Genomic DNA, 18,769 nt, shown 5'->3' with positions numbered 1-18,769 from the left:
TTTGGATCTTGTTGGCTTCTTGTATTCAATGAGCCTGCAGAAGGACTTGGCTGGATGAAAGGCAAGCAGGAGAGGTGGCTGCCAGTGGCAGCTCCCAGCTCCAGAAATGGGCAGTGGGTGGGTGAGAGAAGAGGAGAAATTCTTTGGGAATTCAAAAACTCACATTCCACTGTGAGGAGAAAGAAACTACCCTGCCTGGAGCTTTGTAATTTATTTACATGTTTATTTTAATCATGAATTTTGGAAGCTGTTCAAAAGATCAGAGTCTTAGAATAGGTCTCATAGAAAATGGATTAGAGAGTGGATAACAGAGTTCCAGATGTGTGATGCACTTATTTAGTGTACTGCTAAATTCAGTTATGACCTGGGCAGGAGGCCCCTGCTCAAACCGTGTGTGTAACACATTAAAAAAGGAAAGGTAGTGTCTATGCATGTGTGTGCACATACATAATATGCTACTTCCATAGAATGCTGTCCTAAATTTCTTCCTCCTGGCTTTGATGATTTATAAAACTAATTGAACCTAAGTAATCTCTTGCTAATGGATGAAGTCTGTAGTAGTTCAGCTGTATTTGGAGAAGGAAAAGGTTTGCTAGCACTTCTGAGGAAGAATTGCATCTCTCCAATAAATAAAGATATTTTTTCGTAGGACCACAACAAGGTCCAGTTCAGTGAAAAAGCTTTTAGATTCCATTTCTGGCAAAGGCAGTATTTGCAATAATAAAATAAGTATTTGCAATAATCTTGAGCTGCTGGTGCTGCTGTGCCACGGGGGCACGGTGCGTTCCCGAAGGGAGCGGGAACGAGCGATGCCGCTGTCTGTCTGTCCCCACAGTGACTTCGAGGCCCTGAACGAAGAGGACGCGGTGAGGAACAACCAGCTGGCCTTCGACGTGGCCGAGCGGGAGTTTGGGATCCCCCCGGTGACCACAGGCCAGGAGCTGGGCTCGGCCGGGGAGCCTGACAAGCTCAGCATGGTGCTCTACCTGTCCAAGTTCTACGAGCTGTTCCGCGGCACCCCTCTGCGCGCAGTCGGTGAGTGAGCCTTCGTCCAGGCTGCTGATGAGCACTGCTCTCCAGCCAAGAGGCTTTTCCCAGCGAGGCAGAGTAGGAATTTTCCAGAGTAGAAATCCATTTTGATTTAGGTGAAATGTACATCTTTGAGTTAAGTCTGTAGTTTGCAAACATGGCTGTTTAGTCTGACTGCCTGTTCTCGCAAAAACCTATGCTCAGAGAAACTGCTTCTGCTGAAGGACAGAGATAAGGAGGGGGCAGACAGAGAGAGCAGGGTCAAAATGAGCCAGGAGTTCCTTCTGATAAAGAAGAATTAGTGGCAAATGTCACATGAAATCAGTAAAATGAACATGAACTTATTGTGACATTGCATGCATATGTGTTTGAGAGGGAGATAAAAGAGGATCTAGAGTTCCCAGAGGCACGCATGTCATGTTAGGGAAATGATCCCCACATCCAGCACTGTAATAAACATACCGGCTTTACAACTTCCACAAAAGTTGTGGAGTTTGTTTGCTCCCACAAATCACCAGCAGAGCCCTTCTGGCTTGCAGGAGTTACCTCGGGCTTAACACAGGAAATGGGGGAGAATTTGATTGAAGACCCAGGTTTTGTGGCTCCTTGGTGGTTTCAGGGAGTAGGAGCAGCTGGATAACTGCTGCTTGACATCATGGAGGGCATGTATCAAGTTGTTGTGATTCCCTGGTAGTACACTGATGCTTGTGTTTCTCTCCTCCTTTTTTTAAAAAGCTACCCTACATTGTATGTATTTACCTTTATTTGTCTGTGTCTCTTAGATAATTGCTACCAGCACTCAGCTGGAAAACTTTGGCTTAGAATAATTTAAAACCAAATCTAAGTAAATATCCTAAGCAGTTGTTTTTTCAACAGATGCCACTGAGAAGCAAAATGGAGAAAATAATGATCCTGGTTCACCAAAATCATCAAATTTCATCTTTAATAATCATATCAATTTAACTTTACCAAGAAAACGAGTACCAAAGGTGAGTTGTGAAGCAAGACTTGCCCTATGAATATTTTTTTTCTGAAAAGATGAAAATAAGCTTTCAGGCTCAGAAATAAGAGCTTTATATATACACTGCTATAATTTTCTGAGCTATTTCTACGTGTAAGAAAAAGAGTCCTGTAGCTCTGTATTCCTGGAGTTAAATATACAGCCTTTTTATTATATACCAGTTCAAATAATCAGTGCTATGCTAGACTGTTTATTGATTGGGAGGGAGGGCTGCTTGTTGAAAAAAACCAGTGATTTGCACAGTTTGTGGATGCTGTCAGGGTTCTGAAGAGAAGCTTTCCAACTCCTACAGAGGAAACCTGCAATGGTGACAAACAGTGGGCGGGTTGATCAGCAGCTTTGGGATAACAATCTCTTAGTCATGCCTGTGTACTTTTCTCTCTTGGTTACTTATTAATGAAAACTTACTGACAGGCCCTGTTATATCCCTGTATTATAAAAAAATCCATGCCCATACATGCTGTGATTAAGGACTACAGAGCCTTGAAGCTTTGCAGGGGCCTGAGTTAACACATGTACACATCTACTGCATTTCTCAGTATTTTAATATACTGCTTTTTATATTTGTTGCTCTGTTGTCCTGTAGAAATGTGATTTCTATTTTTTTCACCTGAAGAATTACTCCAGAATTTCCAGATACTTCCTACACTGACTTTTGTCTTGAATATTTTCCATCCTGCAAACTGTTTTTCAAAACCTATGGACAGTCAATTGTCCAGTAACTTAAAATATCCTTGTTAGGAAATAATTTTTTCCGGCCACCCACATATACACAAAACTAAGTGACATGGTTCCCAGATAGCCAAGCTGTGAGAAACCAAACAGGCAGAATAAACTTGGTTTTTTCTTGTGGATGACTTCCTTAGAAGGAAAACCTTTATCATGACCACAGTGTTGTTTTTCAGTGAGTTGTTTGCAGAAGTAAACAGACTTTTAGCAGTGGGGAGAGCTTTCCATTACTGAGCCATAGAGCCTCTGATTAACCTCCTGTCATGAAATAAGCCTTCTGTCATAGCAGGAGCTGGAGTTCTTGGCAGTACATGAAAGCACAAGGTGATTTGCTTGAAGGGCCCCTCTGGTTTCACACTAGGGGAGCTCGTTGGAAATGAGAAGTGGAAGTATTATTTCCTAAATCAGCTTGGGAAACAAGGCATTTTGTGTGAGGTTTTGCAGCTCTGTCACGGATGGGCTGTGAAACCAAGCAAGGTGGGTTAGGGTTCTTGGATTAGGACAGACTTGGGAGTGCCATAACCAGCTGAAACTAGCTGGGAAATTAAGCTCCTTGGAAAGCAATTGCTTGAGTTCAGGGTTTGGCTGTGGCTTCAGTTTTAGGGTTCTTTCCCCTGCAGAAAGTGGTGCTGAGCATTATCAAGGTGTATATATATCAATTGTTCTGTCCAGGCTTTAGCAGAGCAGAGAGTGTTGCTAACTGAACTTCCATGGCATGCAGTTTGTTCTTTGGCTGGGCTGGAGGAGGGATCCTTATCTGGGCGCAGGCTGTGAGAGACCAGGAAGCGGGGCCTGGAGCTGGGGTGGCTGTGGCTGTTCTGGCAGCCTGTGCTGAGCTGGATCATGTTTTCCATTCTCCTCGGAGTGTCAGCCCGGTTGGAGAGGAACTGAGATTTCCTGTGTTCCAGACTAATAAATGAATGGAGGTGTTTACACAATGCAGGGCGCAGCCCTTTTGGAGTCCTGCTCGGCAATTAAATTGCTTTGTCTTTCACTTCTTTGTCAGCATGTTAATGAGAGTCCTTTCTGCCCAATTTCTGAAAGGCAGCATCTTGCTTTGCTCCATTCGCTCAGGCAAAATCTGCTTTTATGTGGCCCAGGCTATTATGCAGAATACATTGTGCTGCTCTGTGTTCACCCTTTCTGGGTGTAGACTGATGACTCTAGGTAGTGCAAAGCTGGGTTTTACTGAGCTGCTGCTTGAAAGACAACGTAGTAAAGCAAAGTAATTGAAATATTGTCATCTGATTCCTTTGGTGTTTGCCCACAAGTTGTTTGGGATTACTCGTCTTCATTGCATAATGATTTATTACAGTCTATATGTAAAAAGGAAGCCTGCATTCTTTGATCTTTCTTTAATTCTTTTTAAGGAATTCCTTTTACTCCTTTTATTTGTTTTTTAAGTTGGCTGAGCAGGCACTAAGTTACAGCGTGGGCAAATGCCAATAAGTGGAATATAGTTTATTGTTCATAAATTATCACCGTATCAAATCATCACAACTGAATGTTATAAGAAGTGATAAAAATTTGCCAACATTGACTACTTTTCAAGTTTGTGCAGGCTGAGTATGAAGTATTACTGATTTGTGTAATCTCTAGTTGAGTAAAATACTGAAATATCTTCGTGGCTCGAGCATAAAATAAGCAATTTGGTTGCTTAAGTGTTGTAATGTTCAGCCATAGTCAGGGAGGTGAACCTTATGAGGGAGACAGACCTTTAAGGCAGCCAGTAATTGCTCAAAAATGGAAGTATGACTGTGCTATGAATTCATGATCTGCATGCAGACAGATGGTTCAAGAGAGATTTGGGGGTTACAGTGAAAGACTGAGGGGTTTCTGGATTTTGTTACTTCTCTGGAAAACAGTGCAGTCTAGCTGAAAATTCATGGAATAACTCATGCTGTAAAACCTTTTTCTTCAAGGATGTGTTAATACTTTATGAATTCTAAACTCCTCAGTACTGAAAGAGGGAAAAATAAACACCAAGTTGTAGGGCCTGTTCAGCACAGTGTACAAGCATGTGTTCTCATGCACTGGAGTGCAGTGAGAGCTCCCAGTCAGGGACTGTGTGATGGCTTTTACTGCCCTGATACCTGCATGAGGAGCAGTCCTGTGAGCTGGGGGGTCTGACAGGGAGGGCAGCGAGACCCCCTGATGCTGGCACTGCTCACCTGTGTCTGCCTGGCTGAGCACAGCCCAGACCTCACCTGCCTGGGGGATGGAACTTCTCCTGGGAGGAGCTGCTGGGGTAAACTTGGGAATCGCTGCAGTAACCCATGGAACTTGTTTTGGCTTTGCCCTTTCAGGCTGAAGGGAAAACAGAAGAAAATGAGACGAACAAGAGGCGTCGGAAAGGCCTCTTTGGTGTCTTTGAGCAGGTTGGTGTTCAGTGGTGCCCACCCGTGTCCAGATGGGCACCAGAGCTGAGGAAGCAGTGGGAGCTGGGGGACCAAGCTTTGGCCTTTGGAGCATGGCACGGAAAAAACTTCTCCCTTGAAATCTTGAATTTACTGTGGCGTGCACTAAAGAAGAGATAAATTAATTTTAATCATTTGGGAGGGAGTAGAGCATTAACTAAATTGCACTAGTTTTTGTTCTGACACAGGAACATTTAAGGTATTGGTTTGTTTTTCCTTTTCCTAATTGTCTATTTAGACAATTTTTTATTTGAAGAGTTTGCATTGCAGTTTGGTTTCTAGCCCTTCTCTGATTAATCACCTTTGTGACTCTGCTTTATGAATAGCAGCACCAATTAATGTTCCCTTTTACTGTACTCTGGGACCCAAGAAAATATTTTTTGGCAACTTTTGCATGCTAAACATGCAAAAGTTGCCTGTTTAGTATACTGCAGACTGTATTTCCTTTCACCCTTTGCTGAAAAGGATGTTACCTCTCTCCTCCTCTCCCTTCATGAGTGTTGTAGGAAACACAAGAAATACACAGTTTATTGTTTCCTTGCAGACTTCAGGCTTTCCAAGCCAGGGGACAAACAATGGGAAAGAACAGAGTGAATGCAGAGAAGGAATGAACCAGAACAAAGTCAAATCAATGGCAACTCAGCTGCTGGCAAAGTTTGAAGAGAATTCTTCCAATACAATTCTGAGGAGACAGGTAGGTCAGAGATGAACATGAAAGCATCTCTGAAATTGAACTGTAGTCCCTCCTTGTGAAGGTAATGCAGATTTCCCAGGGAAGACAGGAGTCTCTTAGGTGTTTGGAGTGGCTTGTCTTTTTTAATACTTTATGCAAATTAAAAGTATTTCTCTCAATACTTGGTAAACAAATACAAGTCATATAGATTGACTAATGCATCTAACAATAACATATTGCTGTGTTATAGTGTCTAGAAATCTCATGGAAGTGAGCCTGTGGAATTTGTGTTGTTTGGAAGTCTAAGGTGGCTGCATACAGTATTGCAGAAGGCCTGTTGTGGCCTGTGTTTTTCAAATAAAGGACACTGCATATCCTGTGGAGCCAGTCTTAATGGAAAATTAGGAAGTGTCAAAAGGAAACCTAATCTCTTGCAAGATATGTCTGGCTGCCATTTCCATTCCAAAACTAGACAGAGTGGAATACATTTATGCATTTTACAGCGTATTCATGGTTTGTTGTTAGTGTGACTAGAGGTATTTTAAAAACAATCCCATGCTGCCAAGGTAGGGAGGAGAAGCTCAAAATCACACTTCAGCCAGAAATAGTTGGAATTAGCAGAGTTTAGATCTGTCATCTGAAAGACCTGAAGGACGGATGAGCAAAGTGTGGATGTTTTGACAAAGATGGTGGCTTTCTTAATTCTTCATCCTTGTATCCGTTTGTTTATTTAGATATTTAGGTCCTCCAGTAGTGTAGGCTTTATAGATGTCCAGTGACTTTGTCTATCCTTGAACCAAAGTTGTTTGCACACTGCCTGGCTACTTGTCAATGCCCTGAGCTTTCAGTGTGTGGTAAGTGGCCAGACATTTCCTTGGCCATGCTGAAGGGAGTTATTTTGATCATAAACTCTGTTAAAAAGTACTGAATGTGTTCAACTCAACTTCAAAGTATATCTTTGATGGTAGCAGTTGCTAATAAAATGGGTAGGTGGCAAAAATATGCAAAATGTGTTCTTAAGCTTCATAGTAATGCATCTTTAAAAGAAGCTTTTCTTTCTTTCTGCCTCAGAAATTCTTTGAATCCTATTTACTGTCTTCGGTTTTTTTTTCTCCTTTACTCTGTCTTTGCAATTTTAAAAATGCTTTACAAGGAGGTAACAGATAGACCGGCCCTGCTCTCCTCTGACCCTCCTGTTAATCCTCGCTTTGCTAAACCTATGGATCCAAGCCTTCTTCCACCTCAACCAAAAAGGCAGGTAGGAAGCTCCTGGGGCTAACTAACACCTGGCAAGCATAGCATTTCTCTCACTGCTGGGAACTCGCTGCTATTGCAGAGCTACATAAGATACAAAGCAATATTTGGATGGAAACTGCAGAGTTCACAGACACATTTAGCTGGGAATTGTGAAAATGCCATTAGAAAATAAAGGCTATGTCACACCTACTTTGCCAGATGAGCAAACTCTCTGAAAGTGTGGAAATACCCTGAAAACATAAGTGTTGATTTCTGTGTTACCATATCTAGACTCCAAACTGTATGAATGTAATTACACAGCTGCTTTTAATATGTGAGAAAACTACAGCAGTACCCAAAAATTTGTGCATATATACCCAATGCTTTGGGTTATTGTAATGATAAGGCTAAGAGAGAAACCTGGCAAAAAGATAAAGGCTTGAACATTGACCAGCTGATATTGGTGCCCAGGTATTTTATTTCTATAAGTAGAATTTGTGATAAGAATTTCTGCTGAAATCTCTTTTGCTGCATCACATATATGGGGAAAAATGTAGTCTAAATTTTTCTCTTGGTACTTTGACTGAAAGCAATCTCATCTCAAACAGTATTGATACTTTTCATCAGTTTTAAATTGTAGTAAACATCCTGTAATGGCACTTCAATAGCAGTCTGCAGTGAATTGAGATCTGTATTGCAAGTGGAAATCTGCAGATCAGAAGCTATTTTATATGAAAACTCAAATTCAGAGATGTGTTCTGAACTCCTCAGAAAATGCCCTAAATCTGAAATACATTATATGCTGATTTGGGTCAGATTAGATGTAGAACTATGGCAAGAATTACTGTTGAAATCCTCATAAATATAATTTGATTACAAGCTCAGTTTCAGGCAGATGTGCTGCTAAAAACCTCCAACCCAAAACCTTTGCTGTAAACCCTAGAGGAAGATGTTCTTCTGCACTGCTGCTGTCTGAGGTTACTCACAAAAACTCAGAAGTGTACAGAAGGATGTCAAGGCCTGCACAAGTTGTGTAGGAGTGATTTATTTCAGTGCATGTGCACAAGCACCAGAAGTGCAGTAGACAGTGTGCAAAGAGTGATGTGAGAACATTTTATTTCTAGTTATGTGCATGACTGTGCTGTTCTTTCGGAAGCATCCTTAAAAGCTGCATATCCTGCATGGTAGTGCAGAAAGCAGAGTTTTGTTCACTTCAAGTGTTTCCCAGTTTCAGGTGGTAGCTAGGAGTGAACACGAGGTCAGGGAACCCAAACAGTCTTTAAATGGTTCTGATCATATGGCCAGGAGAGCAAAGACTGTGCACAAAACAGATCCCCAGCCCAGTCTGTCAGAAACCTCTGAAAATCTCGCCTCTGCCTGTTCTGCTGCATTTGTACTTTCTGGAGTGCTTGAGCGTCTTCAGCACCTGGAGGAAAAAATGAAACAGGTGACAAGCAACTTCTTTTCCTTTCTGTCTCTTAAATGCCTGTGATAATCTGTGTACTGTGGTTTTGCTGGCTTGTTCTCTGTTGACTGTAGGTTGTATTAAGACAATAAGAAGTCTTTCTACAAACTTCTGTGTTTTGTTCGTGGATGTGGTTTTAACTGAAATCTCTCTCTTTCTTTTCTTGGCTGTCCTTCCCTGGCTGTCACTGCAGAAAAGAGCTCAGACCATAGCAAATAGGGAATTCCATAAAAAGAACATTAAAGAGAAAGCAGCACATCTCGCCTCAATGTTTGGATACATGGAGTTTCCAAAGGTGAATTTTAAGTTTTGCACCTGAAGAACTGCTTATTTGGAAGATGTATAAGAATTCATGAAGGGAAAGAAATTGCAGTGGTTTTGGTTTTAACTTCCTTTCATTCTATGTGGATCTGAAAAGTAATGTGGATTCTACTGAAACCAGTAAAAAGTGTTGTTTAAATATTATTGCATAGTTTAATTGAGGTGAAACAATCTGAATCCTAAAGCTAATCAGAGTGCTTTAGCAGGAGAGACATGTATTCAAATAAACTATGTCTTGTGCTTAAGCACACACTGCTGGCTCAGTTTCTAATCAGTTGCTGAGCAGTGGTGCTTGGTGCACTCTGGTTTTTGCTGGATTTCATTATGCTCTCTCCCAGTACTATCTTACTGCCCACTGTGAATATTTCTATTAAAGAAATGGTACAATAATACCATTTACCATGAAGATGCCATGATGATTTTCATGGGTGCTTACTGTACAGAGGTAGCAAGAAGAGTAGATCTGTCGTTGTTATGTTTCTGGTTTTTTTGATGCATGACTGTGAACTTAACCTGTGTTGATGTCACTGTCTCTTGGGTAACTCTCCTGTTTCTGCTCTACACAGAATAAGCTACCTACTAAAGGCTTACCCCATTCTCAGCCCCCAACTCCCTCTTGCCCTCCACCTCATCATTCAGCTGTTGCTGCTTCATCATCTGTTGGTTCAGCTTCCTCTGCTGTTTCTTCTCAACAGGTACTCTATTAAGAGATTTTTCATGTAAAACCCAAACTTGTACTCAAGCTGCTTGAGAAATGGCTTGGATGGAAGGTGCTGCCAGCGGACCTGTTGTATGGGTCGTAATTCACATTTAAATCAAGCTTTCCTTTTTTGCTGTTGTTAGTTCTGCATGTTTGTAAGAGAAATGTTGTCATCAGGTATGGCTTAGGTAAAAGCTGTGAAGAACAAAGCCAATGGTTAACATTTTTTTTACTTAATTCTGAAAATTTTGCATTGCTGCTTGTTTTAAATGATCTGCTGTAGGATGATACCACATGCATGCTGAAGAAAGCTTCCCATTATAAAGCAAACTCTGTGCTATGGGGTTAGTTAGTTTTCTTGGGTGGAATTTATGTTTCTTTTCATAAGAATATCCATCTGCTCTGCAGGGGAAAACCTGCACAATGATGGTTATTTTAACCCTGTCTTAGACTGGACATGTCTTAGAATTGTATGAGCATTTACCAATACAGACATTTTATTATTGTTTGTTTAATTACTAGTACTTTAAACTTGCTTCTGCATGTGAATAGGTAGAATACAGTTCTTTGTAGCAGCAGAACTTCTGGAAACATCCATACTTGGAAAGAAGGAGGTGACACTTGGGTCAGAGATACTCAGTTCTTCCTACTGAGGCTGATGCTCATGGGCTGTGTTGCAGTGACTGCCTGGCTCCCAGTCCCCAGGGAAATCCAGGGGACACGGCCCTTCAAGGACACTGCGAGCTCAGCAGGTGCCTTGCTGCAGTAATCCCCTGATTCCTTTCATTCAGCTTCACAGTAATTCCTTTGCCTGGATTTACCTCTTACTTTTTATGAGCTAAGAGGTGTAGCATGTGATGGGTTTTAAGCTAAGTCATGGTTTCCAAAAGATTGGGAGCTGATGTTCATTTGATTTGGAGGACTATTATGACTCTGCAAAGAGAATAAAAAAACCCCAAAACCCAAACCCAAGCTATCTGAAAAACCCTTTAGAACATGAGAACTAGGCTTTTAATCATATGGAAACTCTGTGAGAAATAATTTCATTGGGATTTTAACATCACTTCTTGGAGAACCTTTGTCCTGACCAATCTTTTTTTCTGGATATTTTAAAAACTGGATTTTGTTTAAAGTACACTGCCAGCCTTGATTAGTTTGCCTTTGTATTTAAATGGTGTGGCAATAGTTTGTTGTTACTTGGTTTCACTCACGCTGGGTTTACTTCAGCTGAAAAATGCTCTCTCTAGAGATACTGGTAGAATGCAGCTCAGCTGAAGCAAGAAAATCGAGTCCTGTCACCAGCACAATAAATATACGTTCATCTCAACGTAAATATTTGGCTGGTTAAGCAGGACTACATTTACACTTTGGCAGATCTACATGCATGAGCATTTTGATGCCTGCATACTCAGCTCCATGTGCTGTACAGGCTGTCAGCCTCTTGTACACTATGCATTTCATAGGTGTAAATGTGGTGCATTTTGTGTGGCATTTTGGAGAATTTTTAAACAGCAGTTCTAGTAATGACCAGGTGATCTTTGCTTCTCCTGTCAGGGGCACACGTGGTAATAGAATCTGTCCCTGCCCTTTCACGGTCAAATTGTTGTCCCTGTGTTTTATCCTTACAGATTGCACACTTTTCAGAATGTGAAAATTTTATCCTGCTCTATAAAACACTGACTAAATATGCAGTGCTATATAAATAAAAATTCAACACTATTTCAGATGCACAGCGTGCATTTTCAAGTGCTGTTCAACAATATGTTTGGACCTCTGCTGTGAATATGCCAGGAACTGCCTATGTCTCCATTATCTTGAGGAGGGGAATTATGGGTCTCAAAATTTGAATTTCTGCTCTCTGTTCTGAGAAGTATCATTAGCTGAGTGTAGACTTCAGTATCAGAAAGTGTTTTGGGATTGATAAACCGACAGGAAGATCTGCTGTGTGTTGCTGTCAGTGTTTCTGCTTTTTCCCCAGCAGACAGACAGAAGGTAATAGAAGTGTTTTGAGTTCTGTAAGGCTTCATGATGTATGACCTATAAATATCAGCACCCTCCCATGGTTTTAAATAGCTAGTGCTGTCATTTAAATTTCAGGTGAGTTCTGAGGTTGCTACCAGACATGACAAACCATTGCACCTGTTCAGTTTTGCTTGGAACAGTGTTAGTTATGGGGACACAGTTATTGAAAAGGGTGGCGATGAAATCATACTGTCTAATTACAGAAACTTGTTATTAAGTCTAAGTCCTGCAAGGAGCACTTGAAAAGAAGGCTGTGGGACTGTATTGTTCCTTTCAAGACATGCAGTCATTACAACTTAGTAAGAACTACCTTTTGTGTGCAATATGTCAATAATAATCAAAAGTACCTTCTAGCTTTCACCTGTCAAAATTCACCTAGCTAGAATAATGAGTTAGCATATATTATATTACAGGCTGGGCTTTGGTTATTCCTGTTTTCTGCTCAAGGTTGGATTGACCTTCAGAAAACTCTGTTCATCTGAGCTTTGCATGAGTGAGTCCACACCGTGTGTTGTAAGAACTGGGAAGTTTTTGCAATCAATTTGCTCCCTGCAGAGCGTGGACCAACAACTTCCCTTCAGTGACGTGACTCTAATTGCCAGCAGTAAGCAGGGCTGGGGTGTTTCCTACACACAGTAACTTATTACTCAAATGTTGTTTATCTCAGAGGGAAGATATACATAGCAGCTTGTACACAAAGTAAATAAATCACCCTCAAAGTAAAATAAGACCAGGAAAAAGGATTTGAAAGAACAAAGGGAAAGCATTGTATGCTTTTGGAGGCAGAGAGCATAGTTCCTTTGTTTTATGAGAATGCTACTGAGGCTTACTTGGCTGGCTGTGCAGTTTTGAATAATAACACAGGGAAATACAGAAGGCAGCTTTCTCTTCCCATGGCAATAACCACCCTGGTCAACCTGCTGAAAAGCAGTGTGCACTGACAGCTCAACAGTCTGAGGAAATCACAAACTCTTGGGATTTTTAAGTGTTTTCTGCTTGTTCTCTGAAATTCACCATGTAAGGTAACTCTTTAGGATTCCTGTTCAGCCAAGGCGTTAAAGCTGCTGGCATAAAGCTGCCTGAGCTGTGAGCCGGAGCCTGTTCCATGCACACAGGGGCCCCAGTGTTACCAAGCTGTGTGTGACTTCAGTAGACGAGCAGCCTCGGGGGCACTGAGGACATTCTCTGGTGTCTCTGAGGGTGGTAGGTGCTCTTGGGGCTGCCCTGGTGGATCCTCATCCTGCCCTGGTTCTTCTGGCTGGTGATTGAGTGGCACTGGCGCAGAACAGAGTAGTGCTGTTGGAAGGGATGTACAACAAACATCTCTTGCCTGGCCAAGTCAGGGCTCACCAAAAGTTAAAGCATGGTTTTAAGGGCATTGTTGCTAAATTAAAGTGAAATCTCACTTGCTTTTACTTGGAATGTGAATTCACATTTGTTATAGGAACATTTCCTTTTAATAGCATTTTTAAAGGGTGTATAAACATGCAATTTTTTTGTTTTGACTGCTTTAAGGTTGACATAGGTTGTTCCGATGGATGGAGAACAGAAATCAGCCAACCTGATTAATTTCAAGGTGTAGTTCAGGCTCAAGGATACTTTTCCTGAAATTCAACTACTTGCACTTCAAGCACAGCCTTGTTATTTAACTGATTGCTCCAGTATTTATCTAGTTTGTGGAAAACTTTCTGCTTCAACTGACTTTGAACACTTCCTTTTACCTTGGATCTTGTGGACAAGAACTTGTACATTTACATGTACATTACTTGCACAGCATGGCCTCAGGATATTCAAATGTGCTCAGGATATTCAGAGGTGCAGAATTTGTGGAGGAAATTTTTTTTTGTTCCATGTTCTTAAAAAAAAACAAACAAAGGAACGTAGTTTTCCTGTAGTAGCAAGTAGTACTTCTTGTAGGGGTTTATAGATTGGTGTGCCACTTGGAACAGTATTGTGGTATGTAATTAGCAGTTCACTTTGCAGTTGTTACCCACAAGTTGTCCAGATATTGAATAATATTTTAAAGTCTTTTTATACTAAATAAAACCAAACAGGAAAGAAATTTGTCCCTTAAATGGCCTTTGTAGTCTTAATGTGTATATTTTGTACCTGCCTGGTTATCAAGTTAATTATGAGATAACTGTCAAAAGGTAAGGGGAGCTGTAAAGGGTTGGCCATAGTCCCTTGAATTTTTTAACCCATAATAATTTTTGAAAACACACCCACAGTGCATTATAAGTGTTTTTAAACTTGATAGAAAATGCTTTAAAATTGTTTTAAAGTATTCCAAATACCATTGCATTTATATTTTTTTCCTTTCTTCATGGTAACTTTCTGGTATTTTAATACCCTCAATTAGCAGGACTTGGTGTGGTGGCAGTAGACAAATTATTTCACTGAGAAGAGGGTGACTTCTTTGAGATTTGGGCTCTGTGAGAGGCAAATGGAGTGTTATATATGATATCATGTATCTGTCCTCGTGGAAAAAAGCAGTGTCCTGAGTTCAGAAGCAGAGTACCAGACTGCTGGCCAGACCAGGATGGCCCTTGCTGCATTTGCTGCCAGAGAGGCTGTGGGATCTTACATTGACTAGAAAGCTGAAATCCCAATCAATGCAGGAAATTTGATTTAGAGCAGAAGATATTTCCATAAATCTGTGAAGCCTTTACTGTCTATTTTCCAGGAGCAGAGTACCTGCCTGCTTGCTGCTACTTGCACACTCATGCACAGACACTTCTCCCCTGTTCCAGTGCCCAGGCAGGGGTTTGGGCAGGGAAGCACACACCATGCAGTCATTGGTCTGTCTGCTGTGCATTTGGAGCCACACCCTAAGCCACTGCTGCCTCCTTGCAGGCCTGATTGATACATTTGGTTAAAAACAGCCTAATTTTCATGGTTGCAGCAGTGTAATGAAGCAGATTAAAGGAGACGTTTCCCTCTCACGAGTGTGGTTTCTCCAGTTCTCCCTGGCATTACCATGAGTCACTGGGGAAAGGGCAAATGGTTGCCCTGTGAGCACCAACAAAACATTTCTGTGTGGGACTTGGCTCATACATTTTCATAGAATGTTCCCTGAAATGTCACAGTTTGGGGAGTCTTAATATGGAGTTCAATCCCACCCCCTGTTCTGAAATGTTACAACCAAGTCCCAGAGAAGTTGAAGTGAACAATAGGGGTTTTTTTAATGTCAGAATGTCCTGCTCAGATAGCCAGGCAGTGGCTCCCAGCTCAGCCTTTCATGGACGCAGCAGGAAGCCTTGAGGAGAAGCATTTGCTCCCATAAGGATCTTCTCAGTCATCCTCAGGGAAAAGTCTGTGGACTGCACAGAAGCCTCCGGTGGCCCCTCGCTGGTCACGCATGAACATGCTTGTGCTCCGCTGGGCTTCCCCTCTGCTCTTTCTTCTGCCTCCCTGTATCGATGTTTGCATGTGCCCAAATCATTCTTGTCCTTTTTTTGTCTTTAAATTCCCTTTCAAGAGTAACTAAAGCTCTTCCTTCTATTCTTCATCTTCCTCCCTTTCCTGGTTAGATGACTGTAGGAAAGGTCTCACGTGCAATTGGAGCTGTGGCTGAAGTTCTTGTAAATCTGTATGTGAATGATCACAGACCCAAGCCACAGCTTGAACTGGTAAGACTAAACCCACAAAGAAACAGTAACTTGACTTAAGAATAATGTTCCCAGAATGCCATCCTGACTTAAGACCCCAGATGTGGAGCACTTGAAGCCTTATGAAAGGTCTAATACTTTATGAAAGAATCAAGTGCACATCGGCACAATGTTCTGATGGGAATGTTGTTCTCCACGTCTTCTATTTCTATTTCTGTTCCTGAATTAAAACTTCAGGAGGCTTTTATTAAATGTAATTACTGTAGAATTAGTAACAGAAGACAATTATTACTCAGGGTGGCTTCTAAGGAAAGTTTTGTGCAGTACATGCTTATGTAGTTATTTTTAACGCTCGAGTGCTGAATCACTGTGCCTTCTTTTGAAGAGGGCTGTTTCTCAACTCTGACACTGTTCTGTGTTGAATTCAGAAGCGGTCTCTGGACAGAGCTGCAGGTTCTTGCCCCATTCCTCACTTTCCATCTGCTGCCTCCACCACTCAGGGCTGTCAAGTACTGGGAAGCCAAGTAAGGTGTTGTGTTGTGCTGATGACACTTTACTTACCAGCCAGCACTAAACTCAGTTGTTTCAGCTTCACTGTAACTATCTGATCTATTAACACCATGGTTTTAAAAGCACATCTGTGTGGTTTTCCATTTGCATGGTTGTTTGTTTGGAAAGATTCATGCTCTAAAATGATCCATCAGAGCAAAATGGATTACTAATAGCAGATTTGGAATAGAATTCTCAACTTTTAGGCAGAAGACTATGTGACAATGACAATTGTGAGTTCTACTTACCATTAAAAAATGGTTCCAAGGCTGCCTTTTGCTCACAAATGGAAGATGAGTTGTGTGGGCTGTGTGCTACTGTCTGAATGTGCCTTGGACTTTTCCTCCTCCATCCCACGTGTGGTACTTCTCCTGTGGCAGCGGGGATAGTGGAAGGGGAGGGAGGTGGTGATGGACGTGGCAGGCACAGCACACTCACCTGTACTGACCTGTACCCAACCATAATACAGTAATGCAAAGTAACACCCTCATACCTGCCTCTAATAAGAAAAGGAAAGTCCAGTGGCATCTAATCAATTTCTACTTCACTTCTCTGTACCTTTTGCATGTGTATGTAAGACGGGATGAAATTTGTGGCAATTAAAGTATGTTCATTGCCAGCCTAATTGCAGCAAACTTTCAAAATAGTTTCATGTGGTTAATATGGATTGTATTTTGAATGCATTAAAAATGTTCTGAATGTGTATGGTAGGAAACGAAGTGATTTTTAAAGCTAACCAAGCCCCAGGTTGGGCTGTGGTCTCAGGAGGAGCATGTCTGAGAGGGGAGGCAGGTCTGTGGCCATGGGAAGGGTGGAGCGTTGAAGACTGCTTTTCCTCCTGGAACTTAAAGCACAAGCCTGCATTTTCCTCCAGATTGTGTCTGAATTGAGTTCAGGGTGTTTTTTTGCTTGGCTGCAGATGCAAGTCTGCTGTTTGAGGCTGGTGAGGTGTGTCTTCACCTTCTGAGGGAGACACGAGTCCTGGAGCCAGGACGGTGCAGGGTGATGACAGAGCACTCAGGGATGATGCTGCTCTTGGACCTGAGTAATCAAAATGTTGGTGAACTCCCAGAGGGAAACTGGATGCAAGTCCAGCATCAAAGTCACCCCTTTAAAGTCCTTGTGATGTCTGATTTATTAATTTCTGCATAAACCTACAGAATTGGAATAATGTGTAATTAAAAAGCTGACTGATGCTTACTGTAATTTTGCTTGGAGGGTGCTGTGCAACCCTTCAAGAAGCTAAAGCAGCTTCCCCCTTCATAAGGATTTATATCTGGGTGTGGAGCCACAGCTTTATGTTCTGTTTTTATCTTTGAACAGGGTTCTCTGCGAAAAGAATTCCCCAAGTCCATTGGGGGCAGTGACATCTGCTATTTCTGCAAGAAACGGGTCTATGTCATGGAGAGGCTGAGTGCAGAAGGCCACTTCTTTCACAGGGAGTGCTTCAAGTGTGAAATCTGTTCTACAACACTCCGCTTAGGAATTTATGCCTTTGATGTTGAAGAAGGTAATGGAGGAGCTATTTAGGAGTATTTTGAAATGTCTGAGATTGGTGCTCTTGCTGGAACTGAGGAGAAAGATCTGTCTCGGTAGCACGGTCAGGAGGAGGTCTGCCAAGTGTGCTGTTTGTGTCCCTACTGATCTTTGAGTCCTTGTACATGCAGTCCTAATTTTTCAGAAGAGTTGGGTTATGACAGACCTGAGCTGTAAATGAAGAAATCCTCAGTGGAAAATAAGTTGAGTGACCAAAATGCAATTTGTCGAATCACAGGTCAGAGTAAGGGAGGGGAAAAAAGGGGTGAGGTTTCTCCAATAATATAAAGTTATTCTTATCTCCATTCAAAACTGGCCATTAAATAACATGATCTATAAGGACAAGCCATAACAGTGGCAGATTTACATGGATGCAGGGAACGTAGGTTATTTCTGTTACAGTGTTATGGTCAGGAGTTGAAAGCAGTAGGACTGACCAAGCACAGTGTGATTTATTCCAGGCTCCAGGCTGCTGGAGAACAAGAGGTTCAGATCTTGGGTGCTTCATCCCACCTAAATCCTGGGGTTTCCTTCTTTTTTTCTTTTTTTTTTTTTTTTAAGTTTGGAATGGAGTTATCAAACTGAATTGAAATTCCCTTGTCCCTTCCAAAGTACTTGAGTAGATCAGAGTATTAACCTGATCTCGCTCTGCAAAAATACTGAAAATTCAAGGTCAAAGTGGTTTTTTTTCAGTGTGGAGATTCTGAAAAGATGTCTTTTGAGCAGATTATTGACCTTTTTTTTTCTGCTTGATGTCTTGTGTTGGTTTGTAACTTTGTATTTATGGGATGTTGTTTTTTTGCTGTTTATTAACCTTATACCTGAGAGGTAGATAAATGACCTTGTGTTATTGAACTAATGTGCAAATCTGTAAAAAAAACCTATTCAGAGGTGTCAGTCAGAATCAGTGCCAGGTTTCCCTTTCCTTTTGCCACCCAACTGTTCATTATCCTGGTTTCATTTTTTTTTAATAGATGCAACAGTGATTTTTCACTCCATATATGTATAGATAACATATCCTGTAACTGATGATTTTTCCCTCTTGTAGGTAAATTTTACTGTAAACCTCATTTTACGCACTGCAAAATCAGTACAAAACACAGAAAGAGAAGGGCAACAATACAGATCCATGGAAAGGTATGGAGAGATTTTATTGCCAATGCAATGCTGAGGCACCTTTATCTGGGGCAGGGTGAAATCCATGTGTGTGTGTGTGTGTGGATGTTTTCTACCTCATGTGCAGTAAAATCAGTGCTAAAATACAAACCTCCTCCTTCTGTGAGTTTGGCTTATGTATTATTAATCTGGTTCTCAATGGAATTTAGCTTTTCTATGCAAAGTAAAGTTGAACTTAGGAGCAACTGGAAATGAAAATGTATGTAAAGACTTGAAGACAGTAGCAGAAACTGGACTTACATACTTCAGAAACATATTTAACACTTTTTATTTTTTAATGCTTTTCC

At 41.4% G+C, this 18,769-nt stretch overlaps 1 protein-coding gene across 7 annotated transcripts in view; it reads left to right on the top strand.

Moving 5' to 3' along the window:
* MICAL2 (microtubule associated monooxygenase, calponin and LIM domain containing 2) overlaps nt 1–18,769 on the top strand; it is a 121,869-nt gene that overhangs the window by 53,626 nt on the left and 49,474 nt on the right. For 4 of the 7 annotated variants that reach the window (XR_011684300.1, XM_071456593.1, XM_071456592.1 and 1 more), the window contains exons 13-22: nt 836–1,035; nt 1,906–2,018; nt 5,086–5,157; nt 5,741–5,890; nt 7,023–7,127; nt 8,334–8,552; nt 8,764–8,865; nt 9,458–9,586; nt 17,094–17,280; nt 18,355–18,443. Coding sequence is in view for 6 of the 7 variants with exons in the window: in XM_071456593.1 (XP_071312694.1) it covers nt 836–1,035; nt 1,906–2,018; nt 5,086–5,157; nt 5,741–5,890; nt 7,023–7,127; nt 8,334–8,552; nt 8,764–8,865; nt 9,458–9,586; nt 17,094–17,280; nt 18,355–18,443 (1,366 nt within the window). In the remaining variant the exon portion in view is untranslated. Of the gene's footprint in view, nt 1–835; nt 1,036–1,905; nt 2,019–5,085; nt 5,158–5,740; nt 5,891–7,022; nt 7,128–8,333; nt 8,553–8,763; nt 8,866–9,457; nt 9,587–15,143; nt 15,243–15,649; nt 15,746–17,093; nt 17,281–18,354; nt 18,444–18,769 lie in introns of all 7 variants that reach the window. The other 3 variants (XM_071456596.1, XM_071456594.1, XM_071456595.1) reach the window with 3 other exon arrangements.

Source organism: Agelaius tricolor, unplaced genomic scaffold (assembly GCF_023055355.1).
Source record: "Agelaius tricolor isolate 1412-34295 unplaced genomic scaffold, bAgeTri1.0.p SCAF_62, whole genome shotgun sequence".
In the NCBI taxonomy this organism is placed as follows: Eukaryota; Metazoa; Chordata; class Aves; order Passeriformes; family Icteridae; genus Agelaius; species Agelaius tricolor.
The sequence above is the reverse complement of the archived record's forward strand: the minus strand, read 5'-3'. Positions and strand labels throughout refer to the sequence as shown.